The sequence below is a fragment of the Mus caroli genome, chromosome 2 (assembly GCF_900094665.2).
Source record: "Mus caroli chromosome 2, CAROLI_EIJ_v1.1, whole genome shotgun sequence".
NCBI classification, from domain to species: domain Eukaryota; kingdom Metazoa; phylum Chordata; class Mammalia; order Rodentia; family Muridae; genus Mus; species Mus caroli.
The window spans coordinates 61,291,179-61,304,894 of NC_034571.1; the positions used below are offsets into that span (position 1 = coordinate 61,291,179).

Here is a 13,716-nt window from a genome sequence, read left to right on the forward strand (position 1 = left end):
TTAGTCCATTAATGTTTTTCTTTATTGTATCCTTTTAGTAAATGTGCACTTTAAAAAAGATATAAATGTGAATCAAATACAGAAAATGTACTCATTATTAAGTGTGGTTTCTTCTATGCTTCCTGCTCTGGAAATCTCAGCTGTTGGGGAGCTCACAGAGAGCTTGCCTAGCCAGGAGGAACCAGGAGCAATGAAACAATGTCGACATCTACTATCCAAAACTAAAGAACAGCAACAAAACCAAGCAAGCAAGCAAACAAAAACAAAAACCAAAAAACCAAAAAACACAAAAAACAAAAAAACAAAAACAAAAAAACCAAACAAACAAACAAAAAAAGGAAACAAAATACAAAAAAGGCAACAGGAAGAAAGCAAAAAAAGGGGAGGGGAGGTTTCAGTTAAAAGTTGTAAGAAATAGATCTTGTAAATTAGCCCAGGACTGAACTGAAAGGCACTTTCTGAAGATCTGCATTTTTCCTCTCCCACCCATTCCCAGCATTTGTTTATGCATGTTTGTGATTTAATGCGGGGCTTCTTTATTTCTGAAGCACAATTGCACTTGAAGGAAATATCTCATATTAACCACTAAGCCTCAAGGGTGGCAACACGTTGCCTCTAAAATTATATATAAAATATACAAGGAAAACTGTATATCTGCTGACCTTTATTTCCCTTTCTTCTCCTTTCCTCCTACACATCTTCCACTAGAGGCAACACTAGACAAGCCAAGTAGAAACATTTTAAATAGCCAAAACCACAACAGTAACCTGGTTCAGCTACCCGCAGCAACGCTGAGCTGCTGTCTTTCCTGATGCATCGGAAGACTGACCCTAAAACTGAGCTTGTCATGGAGATGTGTGGGCACACAGATGTGATCACTATCTCTAATCTCTGATCTCCAGCTTAAGATCAGTTAACATTTAGTGCTTGGGGAAATAATGTAAAGAAAGTAGAAGTGGGAAGTGTCATTAAATCTGGGTCTGAATAGATGCCTTCTCCTCGATTTTGCCAGAGTGAACACCTTTAGAAGTAAGATCATCTCTGCCGTCATCTATTGCAGGGGTATCTGATACATTTTTGTCATTTTGCCTTAAGCGGTAGCTTTTATATGCACGCTGGATGATGGTTGCTGAAACTGCCTCTTGTTTGCGTTTCAAAGTAGTTGTAATCGGCTCATAAGTGATTTTGAAAGGGTTCGCTAACATGAACCCGGATTCTATCTCTGAAAGGATTTTCTCCACCCTCTCATCCTTTCCCATCACTCTTTTCGTAAAGGCAAGTAAAATGTCAAGGCAGTGGATTCTGTCTCCCGCAGCCATGGGGAGATCCATGGCCACAAGCTGGCCCTTATTTGGTTTTGCCATGAAAAGAGGAGGATCCAGAGCAGCTGCAAAATCGGAAAGCTTGCTAGAGTCTATGTACTGGGTCCTATCAGGGTCAAACCTGTTCCACACCCGGAAGAATCTCCTAAAGTCATCTTCACTCAAGGTCCTGGCTTTTTTCTGAGAAGGAATACTTAAGAACTCCATGATCAACACAATGTACATGTTAACAATGATCAACCATGATATGAGGATGTAACTGACAAAATAAAAAATCCCAACAGAAGGGCTCCCACAATCTCCCTTGACCTGAGTCCCTGGATTAATTTTATCAGGATCGCAGTCAGACCACTGACTGTTGAAAATTGCATTCAGCATCCCGTCCCAACCAGAAAACGTTGTAACTTGGAAGAGACAGAGCATACTGCTTCCAAAGGTCTCAAAGTTGGACACATCATTTATCCCGGCTTCTTTCTTTACATAGGCAAAGTTGTACATTCCAAAGATGGCGTAGATGAACATGACCAGGAAGACGAGAAGACTAATGTTCAGCAATGCTGGGAGCGCCAGCATCAAGGGAAGCATCAGCTCATGGAACACGTTTGGTCCTTTCCCAGGACGCAGGATGTGGATGACTCGAGAGAGAAGAATCAGCTGCACCAGCGAAGGAGGCACAAAGTATTGTCCTATTGTCAAGGGTAGCAGCAGCCCTTCACGGGAGAAAAGATACAAGGAAGTAACCAAGTTACTCAAACGCAACTCTATGTAGAAAATACAATTAATTTTGCAACTGATCTAGTTTTGTAGTTCATGAGTCAACTATTACTCTATCACTTAACCTATATCCTGGAAAAGCATATTGAACATTGGGTTAGTTGACTACTAATTGTACCAATGGTCAGGATCTGTACCAAAATTTAGAATAGAATTCTTCTGGGCTATTATTTTAAGTTAGGTTTGAAATCACAGATGACCAGATCCACACTGTAGTTCAATAGTCAATATTTTTCTAATATTGTTGGATTAAGGAATTTTGACCAATACCTTCACAATGTATCATGTAAATATAGAAAGATGGGTAATATAATTTCTCTCAATGACTTTATAATGCATTAACTTATGATAGTTATTAAAGATGAATAGAATGCAAGGCAAGGAGATATTATTGATAACCAAGACTATAAAAATGTATAGCATTCAGTGGTTCATAGATAGTAATTAATTTATTTCTTTTATAAATAGTATCTGAGTCCGAAGACCTTTAAATATGAGCAGATGGTGTGAGCATCTCCTTATAGCTTCATGTCAGTTTTGGTGGCAAAGGACAGGGTCCTGAGGCTTTTTTTGTATTTGCTGAGAGGAAGCATCAGGTCTCATAATTCTGTTAACATTCCCACACTCCAAGATGGCATTTTTGGTGGGGTTCTGTCACATGTATATTCCTTCTAATGGATACTAGTGACTCTTGTACACTAGACAAGCTCCCATCTCTCTCCCATCTTCCAAGGCGTTCCATTAATAAAGAGGCATCCTCACTTACTTGAGGCACAAATTCATCCTCATGCTCACTGCCAGGAAATTAAACCCCTTATCTAAACTCCGACTCTGCAGATGACATTATTTTTCGTGTAACACTTTAATGTGCAGAATGCATATTCTCATCCACTCTACATTTCTAAGGCAAAATGGCAGCATAAGTATCATTGTAACTTTCCAGTGAAACTCCCAGGCACAATTTGTCCAATCATTTTTTTTTATTAAAAGCTATGATGCATTCCTGGCCCTCTGTGGATTATCTGTCCAACTCAGTTCTTTCTCATCATCCCCTTGCTCTGTGATTCATGCTGTTCTCATCTCTTACACTCAGCTGAAGACTTAGTAAGTGGTTCATGTTCTCCTTGTGCACCTCAGCCTCTCCCTCAACGAACCATTCAAGGGCTCATGTCAGACTTTAACCATGTCAATTTAATAATACTCATTATTTTAGTTCAGTTGACTGCATCAGTGCCTCTGCCAGATGACTGCCTCAGAAGGCTGGAAGTTCAGGTTTAATCACCTTCTCTGTGGCTGCTTTTGTTATTCGTGCTCACTCTGTAACTCCTAACTCAGTCACTGTTGGTCTATAATTCACTTGTTTCTTTCCTGTTGCCTCTTCTGATCTCTATATACTTTTCTATCAAACTTATATTTTTCTTTCAGTAGTCAGTGACATGAATTCACTTTTCTACTGAAAGTGAAATTTCTGAACTCATTTTAGACAGGTTTGTTTATATATGTTTTCTGTTAAGAAATTTCTGATTGATATCATTAACCTTTTAATTTTTTTTTTTTACTTTTTGAGATTATAATATAATTCCATCAGATTCCCTTCCCTTCATATAAACATTTCCATATACCTTTCCTTCCTCTATTTTAAATTTAAGGCTCCTTTTTACATTAATTGCTTACACACATATATTTATATATGTCTCTCTCTCTATATATATATATGTATATATATAGATATATATGTAACAATATATATATGCATAAACACATAATACATAATTGTTCCTTAATATGCAAATACAACCTGCCAATTCTGTGTAGTGTTACACACACACACACACACACACATATATGTATATATAAATATGTACACACACACACACACACACACACACATATATATATATGCATTTTCAGGGTTGACCATTTGGCATGGGATAACCAATTGGTGTGCTCTTCCTTGGAAAGACTGATAACATTCCTTGTTTCTTGTAGTTGTTTGTGTATGGTAGAGATATTCTGGGCTTTCCCTTGTAGCATATTTATCATCCTTATTCATCTAGGGTTTATACAGCCACATTGGTGAGACTCCATGGGTGTAGTTTCTGACATTCTTAGGAGACAAAATCTCACAGCAAATTCCCTGGTTCTCTGACTCTTACATCCTTCCTATCTACCCCTTTTCTGCAATGATCTCTGTGCCTTACGTGCAGTGCTGAGATCTTTGATTCTTAAATGCTCCTTATTCGCATGGAGATCACACCCTGTTTATGCAGAAGCAAACACTAAAGACATTTCTCTATTCCTGATATAATTTTGCCCTAAGTTTATTACCTGGATATGCCCTTACACAGTAGGCCTCTGTTTAAATTCACTTCTTCTTTTTCTTTTCTTTTCTTGGATATTTTCTTTATTTACATTTCAAATGTTATCCCCTTTCCCAGTTTCCCCTCCACAAACCCCCATCCCATCCCTACTCCCCTGCTTCTATGAGGGTGCTCACCCACCCACCCACTCCTGCCTCACCACCCTAGCATTACCATACATTGGATCATTGAGCCTCCACAGGACGAGGGACTCCCCTCCCACTGATGCCAGATAATGCAGTCCTCTGCTACAGATGCAGCTGGAGCCATGGGGTTGGTGGTTTAGTCCCTGGGAGTTCTGGGGGGTCTGGTTAGTTGATATTGTTGTTCTTCTTATGGGCTTGCAAACCCCTTCAGCTCCTTCAGTCCTTTCTCTAACTCCTCCATTGGGGACCCCCAGTTACTGATAAGGTGCTCTTTCGTTTGCCTTGTGCTATGGTACTCTGTGCTTCAACACATATGTGAATGTTCTGCTCTGTGTATGTATGCCCTGATAGTCTGTAAATGATATGTATGCAGAAATTCTTCCTAACCTTAACATGCAGAGTTCTATCTATTTAGCAAGAGGATAATGAAATGTATTTGTCAACAAATGTAAAGTTACTCAGGTAAGAGAAAACCACAGACAAATTCACAGACTAGGAACAAAGTCATTTAAGTACTAAAATTTTAATGCTGAGAAGGTTGAGAACATTTGAAAATACTTAAAAGGAATCTTAGTGAGCTTTAGAAGCCATGCATTTTAATACATGGTGCTCCTTCTCATGGTAGCTGACAATGTTATAGATTAGAGATAACCAAGCATGTAACAAGTTTGTGGTAACACTTATGTTTCCAAACACATATAATATATAATATGCTGTATTATCTAAAAAAAAATAATTGTACACACACACACGATAGTGATCTATCTTTTGGGAAAGAAAATGGTCTCATCATTGCTTCTTCAAGGTCACCATCTCAGTACATATTGTGATAGACTGAAGTAATATTCTAAAGGAAAAGTGACAAGAGCCAACCTTACCTGTAATGGAGAAAATGACCACCATAAAGTCATGAACATTCCAAGCACTGGTGAAGTAGTGGCACCGGAAGGCAGTGAGCTTCAGTATGCATTCCAGAGTGAACAGCATGACAAAAATGGAGTTCATCCAGAAGATGGCAGTTTCCATTTGTGGACTCTGCTCATCATTTTGTATCATAATGGTTGTTGCTTGGAAACAGATAAGAAGTATGATGATAACATTAAAGACACGATGTGTTACTAGGTCAAAAAGGAAGCCTTGGCATTTGTTCTGTAGGTGAAGAAAAGGGCAATGTTTATTAACAAGATACTTACATACTTCTATGCATAATTTCTGGATTCTACAGTTCCCCTCCCTAAATAACACAAAAACAGCACTTGAATCCTTTGTCAAAAATTGTATTTTATAATTGTTGTCAAGAAACAGTTGTTTTACACACACACACACACACACACACACACACACACACACACACACACACACAGAAGACCAGCCATAATCTCCTGATACTACTGCCTCTACTTCCCAAGTTCTGGGATTGCAGGCACTTTCCACTACAGCTAACATTTTAAAAATAATAATAGATAATCATTTATGGTACTTATAAGATATAATAAGTAGACACTTTATACTTACTTTTTCAAAGGTATTTATTTAATTCAGGTGCTAGGGATTGAACCTAGGACCTTGGATTTGTTAGGCAAGCATTCTGCCACTAAGCTATATTCCTAGCCGGAACAAAATGAATATTTTTTTTAAGATTCAAAATAATATTTTCTTACTCTGGGGCGGGGTGCTGGTTTCTGGGAGTCTGCATACAAGAGCTTCTTCAGGGCCCGGTACTGTTTTTTCTGTTTTACTGTTATAAAGATGTTTGATCCTCCCTGGTAAAAAAAAAAAAATAAACAAATAAAAAAGATATAAAAATTGCATTTCACCCAAATTCTCCCCTTTATTGATGTGCACTTTAGAAAACTAGACTTCATTCTTTTCACAATCAAGTTTTGGTATTTCAATATAAAAATCCATATAAAATACACAGAGTATATGATAGTCAACTATCTTTATTGCATGTTTGTCTTTTCAGTTAGATAGATAAGGAGACACAGTGGAAGACACGAGAGGCCTGCCGTGACAAATTGACTTTAATAGATATGGTTTGTGTCTATTGCCAAGCAGAAATAATTAAAATTAGAAGTGAATAGTTTTGCATTTCTATAATTTCAAAATATGGCCAAATTTTACAAATGTAATCAAAACATTTTTAAAAATAATTCTGGAAGTGTATAGAATTTATTGAACAGTACTTTCTAGAGCTGACTTATTTTGTGTTTCTAGTGCTAATTTGGGCATCTCATACTGAACATCTAAAGTAAAGAGTGTCTTTAATTTGGGAAAAAGTAATTGTTTATGCTTCAATCATAATCTGGGCTAGAAATGACATGTGCTGCCATCATGGAGCTAATGATCCTAGGTTGCTACAGCATCAAATTAAATCATACACAGTCCCCTATATTTCTGCATCCCTGGAGCAGAAGACTGCATTGTTGAACACTCACATGGCTTGGGTTTATGAGGTATGACTTTATTTACTTAAAAAGATGCTCTCTAACTTAGACTGTACCCATGCTTATGACTCTGAAGGCTTAGAATACATTTAAGTGCAGAACTTTTCTGGGGCTAGGGCGATGTCTGATGGCAATGTGCTTGACTTGCAAGCAAGTGGACCTGAATTTGATCTTCAGAACGCAGGTAAAGGTCCTGCATGATGACCTCACAGGTGATTCTGAGGCTGTTGAGGCAGAGACAGAAAGATCGCTGTGGTGCACTGGCTAGCTAGGCTAGAGGGTTTAAGGAGCTCTGGTCAAGGGCTACTGAGAGAAGATTTTTCAAGCAAGCAAACAAAAGAAAGAGTAGATTTCACCCCTCTGGAATGAAACCTTAAGTTGACCTTTAGTTTATATATGAATATCCACTTATGTGCACATACATCTTGCACCTAAACACATATACGAACACACACACACACACACACACACACACACACACACACTGTGAGTAGGGCTGATGATGCCTGTGGGTAGAAGTAACTTAAAATTGAGTCATTCTGAGACAATTAGAACTCAATAATTTTATGTATATCTGGAAGGATTTGTCTGCAAAATATCAAATTTAAAATATATTTAATTTCTATATGTCACCATTTAGGTCCTGTGCCTAACTGTAAAAATGACTGTATTTATACTTTAGCAATGCCTTAAATTTATCATGTGCCTACTTCAAAGAGTAGCGAGACCTTATTTAGTAAGTAATTTTTTTCTAAACATATACAGTAAAAATTTGTTATTTGGATTTCATTACACTATTACTTAGAAACAAACAGGAATATTTTAACTTTACTTCTTCTCTGAATATTCTTTAAATATTGAAGATACAAAAAGGTTGAGCATTTTTTGTAATATTTGCATTGTACACAAACATTAGTTATTGTTATATTACATTTGTACCATGTAGAACTGACATTACACCAAGAAGACAATCCTAACAATATTTTTGTAAAGTCAGATTTTTAAACATGTAGAAAGAATATTTATACTTATCTTAATTTTCTGCTTGTTGAAATTGCGAATAATAACACCAATCAGCATACAGAGAGGAAGAAATAATCCAAAGATAACAAAGATGATAAAGTAACTGTACATGTAGAGGTTGTACTCAAAGCTAGGCTGCATGTTTACCTAAAATTAAATGCGAAAAAATTAGTAAAATATGGATAGTAACTTTTTAAAATACAGGACTTAGGAGACAAATGAGGCCCTGATAGATAAAGTAAATCCTTTTCTAGCATCTTGGTGGGAGGCTATCCTAGCTCTACTCATTTGGAACTGTAAATGTGTTTATTTGGTTTAGTTAGGGTTTAAAAAGACGATAATCCTTCATGCAGGATAACTAGGCCTCAACTTTTGCATACATTATTGGAAGGGAGTTCAATGCTGATGTGAAAAATAAGTTATTTTATGTAGATTAAATCACTTATTTTTTCACATAAGGTAAAAAATAAGTGATTTAATCTACATAAATTACTATTGTGACCCATGTTTAAATTAGCACCTTGACAATAACATTGTGAATGTCAGATACTTACACCAGCAGAATCAATTGCTGAATTCATAATACTGATCCATCCATTAAATGTTGCCTGTTTAAAGTAAAATATATGTGAATCTTATAGGAAACCTTTTATAGTGAATAAAAAGCAAACCTTAATTCAGTTTTGTTTAGTATTCTAGAACACTGAATGGTGGGGTTGGCCACACTTCAATATACTGTGCAACTAAAATATTTAAAACATTTATTGTCAGATAGTTATTTTTACCTAATTCATTTCAAATTCATAAAATAATTGATATGGTTTCAATAGACAAAGGACACTGATATTAAAATTCTAACTACATGTTAATAAGCCTCAAAGTTGTACTTGTGGTCTTATTCATATGATTTGAATGGTGGACCCAACATATTTGCTGGATATTGGACTATTGAGTAACCATCACTCAACTTTTTAAGTGCTGTAAAGACAATAGCCATTCAAGCCAGACTGAAGGGCTGTGAGCCTGTTACCAATGAGCAAAGGTAGAAATCATCAAGTCCAGGCATTTCCTCTCCTGTGTCTGCACTGTCACCCCACTTGCTTCTCCCACAAGAGACTCTACCTTACTGGATCTTGGAAGAAGCCTAGAACAGCATGCATCTCATAATTGTTATCTATCAGTTAATAATCGCATAGCCATTTTATAATCTGTTCATTATCCACATAGTCTGTTCTAGATGCAAACTTGGACTCTAACTTGAACATGAATTTGATTTCAAATAGGTGAAAAAGTATACTCACCACTTGGAGTAAAGAAAGAAAACCATTTCCAACATTATCAAAGTTCAGTTTTGCATTCTCCCACGGCATTGATTCATTAAATAACAGTTTTTCACACTGACTCTTATTCATAACTTCAAATACAGGGAATCTTTCCCCCTTTGTTGGGTCAATGCATTCATAGAACTTGCCAGCAAATAACTGCACTCCAATAACACTGAAAAGCAGCCAGATCATTAGGCAGACTAGAAACACGCTCACAGTGGGTAAGGTTGTTTTTATCAAAGCTCTCAGGACCACCTGAAGTATAAGAAAATGAGCATTTTAGGTAGGAAAGAAAACCATTTTAATTTCTGATCAGATTTAAAGTACTAATTGATATAGTAACATATTGAGTCATTTATAATGTATATCTAGAGTTTGAATACTTAATATGCAAGTAGTAGAACTAACTCAACAGTCACTCACTTTTAATAAAAATTATAAGTCAATATTCCTTCAAAAATTTGGCACATCATTAATAGTCAAGAGAACCAATTAGTTTAAGTACTACAATAGAATATTTGTTTCAGTTAATTCTATCTTAGATTGGCTAAGATAACTTAAACTCAGTTCATGAATTAGATTGTGTATAAATATATAAAAGTGATAGAGAACAGGATGAGAAGTGACTTGAGGGTTATGCGTTTTGGAAGGATGGCCTTGCGAAGGAGACAATAAAGGAAAGAAACAGGAAATATGAAGCAATGGTGAATGTGTTAACAATGTCAGTCAAAGCAATAGATTGGCTCAGGAAACATGTCAGCTCTAACTCAGACTCTCCTCTCCTCACTGAGCTACACTACTAATGAGCCAGGTGGGGTGAGAGGTTGGAGAAAGGATGTGAGCACCAGCCACAGTCTGCAGTCGCTGTCTTCCTTTTCTTATCTCCCTTCAACATCTTAATTAGAACTTCGTTCTTCTTACTGCACTGAAACTTTTGCCTCAAAATTGAACGGCTTGCTATACCCAACAGAATTTCTTCAAACTGTAGAGGTCTGTTTTGCTCTCACTAGGAATTTATATTTTTATTTTGTTTCCTCCTAGGAAGCACCAGGAATGACCAGGTTTAAACATTGTATTTTAGACATGACAGAGCCCTGCATTCATGAACTGACAGCACCTACACGGATTAAACAAGTCAACACTGTAGACATGGAGTAGAAATGAGTTCCTGAAACCCTATTCCTAGCTGAAGATCCAGGGATAGTAATGACTTCTGTGGAGTGAGAGTCAGTTTTCTTTGAGGGTTTGGCTCCATATGGGTCAACTATATTCCAGTAGATTTCTCACTCCCAGAAGCATATGGTCAGTACAAACTATAAAATGAGAATAAAATAAAAGAGGGGAAGAAGACATGATATTGGTGTGAGATACAGGGAGGTGGGGGTTGATCTGGGAGACGTTAAAGGGAATTTTTGGGTAAATATGATCAAAATACATTTATAAAATTAATTTACAGTTAATTGAAATACTAAAATAGTTAATAAACTAGAGTGTTTCCTGATATTACCCCATATATATGTATACATTTGTATTGTATATCATATATAAAATACAATATAATTTTAATATACAAATATATACATAAATATGAGGGTTAGAAAAATATTGTCTCTGAAACTGTACTTAATTTCTCATTCTTTACTTGTCTTTACTTATTTCATTAGTTTTCATGTCTTGTGAGCCATAGGTTCCAAAAATCACTAAAAGTGTGGTTAGCAGAGCTTCTCTATTTGTAATGCACTAGAAGATAATGCTATTTGTTTGTTTAAAAGTAACCATTTACACCAAGAATCAAGCTTGCTAATTGATGGAAATCTAGTGGTTCTAAAGGAAACCTCACAGCTGAGTTTTAAATATGTCTTACCTTCATTCTTTCAAACTGAGACAGAACTCTTAGTGCTCGAAGGAACTTTATTGATGTAAGAGGGTTCAGATCTTCTCGAGTTTTGCCTATTAAGCTAAGACAAAACACCTGCACATATGTAAAAAGAAGAGTTAATATGATCGCAACATAAGCATATGGGGATAGAGATGCAAAGAGCTTTGAGTAGAGCTGCAGTGTCCTTGGGGGTCTCTTATGGAGTCGATCTAATCATAAAAATTAACTTAGAAGGCAGAGGTCACCTATTGAAAGTCATTAATTATGAGAAGAAAAGCCTCCATAGTTGTTCATAGCATAGACAATCATCTATTCATTGGGTAGCCATTATCAGCTATATGATATGCCTAGAAGGCATAGTGGATAAAGGAGGGAGAATAATATTCAGAAAATCTTTGCCCTAATAAAATTTATCTTTATGTGTGGGAAGACAAAGTATAACCTGACAAATGAGTAAATTACATAATATTCATAGGCACTATGGAAGTGAAGGAAGATGACAAGAAAATACGGGGGTGGTTGTAGATTTTATTAGGAAGCACAGGACAATGGAACTTCAAAGGCTTCATTAAAGCTATAACATAAACACTTGCAAAATCCGAGGTGAAAGAATGAATTTTGAGGCAATAAAATGGAAGTCATATTGACTAATTTGAAGAAGCGCTTCAAAAGCCATTGCTGGGAGATCATCTACTGTGAATGGGGGTGGGTGGGAAGTATAGTAGCAGGCAATCTTATCACATTATGTTGGTCTCAAACGCACAGAGATTCATCTGCCTCCATCCACCTACTGGGAGCTGGGACTAAAGGCTTGCACTTCCACCACCCTATCTTAAGAGACTTTTAATTATAAAAAGTTGGCTTTTGCTCTGAGGAGGATAGACTGTTATAGGGTTCCACTAAGAGAAGTGCATTTATTGACTTCCACTTTTGAGTTTTTCATCTTGGTTTCTGTGCAGAAAATAACAGAAGCCGGAATGTTAGCTTGACTTCTACCCAATGATCCACAAGAGAATACTGATACTTTGAGGATGGTTCTGGTGACAATAAATATTCAAATTGTGGATACATTATTTAAATGTCAATAGAATTTAAAGATTTTTTTAGTGATTCTTCAAGATCTTGTTAATAAACACTTGTGTTATCAGTAACTCTATGTGTGAATTATTGTAATAACCTAGTATTGTAATATTGTATGTGTCAAGTTGTGCATTGACAGGGCATGAATAGACATTAAATATTACAGATGTGGAAATGTAGAAAATGAGATGTTTATGTGAAGGTTGTATGGAGGGAAGAAGAGGCAATAAGTTCAAAGGGTGAGATTGAACAGAGGAGAATAGTGCTTAAAATAGGTGCGATATGCAAATGTGGTTGAAATATGAAATGCTGGAAGAAGCTGAGAAGGAGGGCAACCCTATAGGAAGACCAGCAGTCTCAACTAATCTGAACCCCCAAGATCTCTCTCAGACACTGAGCCACCAACCAGGCAGAATACACCAGCTTATATGAGGCTCCCAACACATATACAGCAGAGAACTGCCAGGTCTGAACTCAGTCAGAGAAGATGTACCCACCCCATGAGAGACTTGGGGCCCCAGGCAGTGGGGAGGTCTGGTAGGGTGGGAGTGGGGACATCCTCTTGGTGATGGGAGTGGGAAGAGTTGTGGGATGTGGAACAGACAGAGGGTGGATCGGGAGGGGGAATAAAGTCTGGACTGTAAAAAAGGATTAAAGACTAAATAAATGAGTATGTAAATAAATAAATAAATAAATATGAAGGAAAGTGAAAAAAAAGAGAAAAAAATACGTACAATAACGACCATGAAGTCCAGTTTGTACCAGTTGTTGGAGAAAAAGGCTTTAAAGCCATAAGCCACCCACTTGAGAAGCATCTCCAGAATGAAGATGTATGCAAATATCATGTCCGCATATTCCAGTAAGATTTTAATGGTTTTTCTCTGATCAATATATATGTCTTCAAGAGCCTGTAATTAAAAATTTACATGGCAGTATGCAAAATATTCTAGAAACTCTGATTATATGGGATTAAATTCAACTTCAAATCTGATGAGACATAAAAATGAAAATAAAGAAGGGCATTTCATAGTGTCCCTTTCATAGAAGGACAAATCCCTATGTATAGGTAATAGCAGATTGTGTGTAAACATACTTTGAAAAATGGAACTAAGATATCTAGAAAAAATGAGTTGTAGCAGGGTGATTTTATGCATAAATTTTTATACCTAGTACCCAACAGACAAAGTGCTTTCCATCTTAGTACTAACCTGGACTGAAATCTGCTTAGCTTCTAAGATCAGTAAAATCAGGCACACACATTTTGGCAAAGCCACAAAATAAAAATCCACCATTATTCCACCAGTAAGACTATAACAAACGAAGCCCAAAGAATCAGGAAATGAAATAATTGCAATGAATT

The 13,716-nt window shown here is 36.6% G+C and overlaps 1 protein-coding gene across 1 annotated transcript in view; it reads right to left on the bottom strand.

Annotated features, from left to right (window-relative positions):
- Window positions 1–337: 337 nt before the first annotated feature.
- Window positions 338–13,716, bottom strand: part of Scn7a (sodium voltage-gated channel alpha subunit 7) — a 94,898-nt gene continuing 81,519 nt past the window's right edge. Inside the window, exons 18-25 of the mRNA XM_021156416.2 lie at window positions 13,091–13,264; window positions 11,262–11,369; window positions 9,374–9,652; window positions 8,627–8,680; window positions 8,082–8,219; window positions 6,264–6,368; window positions 5,481–5,751; window positions 338–2,032 (exon numbers count right to left, since the gene is read on the bottom strand). Of these exons, the coding sequence (XP_021012075.1) occupies window positions 969–2,032; window positions 5,481–5,751; window positions 6,264–6,368; window positions 8,082–8,219; window positions 8,627–8,680; window positions 9,374–9,652; window positions 11,262–11,369; window positions 13,091–13,264 (2,193 nt within the window). The 3' untranslated portion in view covers window positions 338–968. The remainder of the gene's footprint in view (window positions 2,033–5,480; window positions 5,752–6,263; window positions 6,369–8,081; window positions 8,220–8,626; window positions 8,681–9,373; window positions 9,653–11,261; window positions 11,370–13,090; window positions 13,265–13,716) is intronic.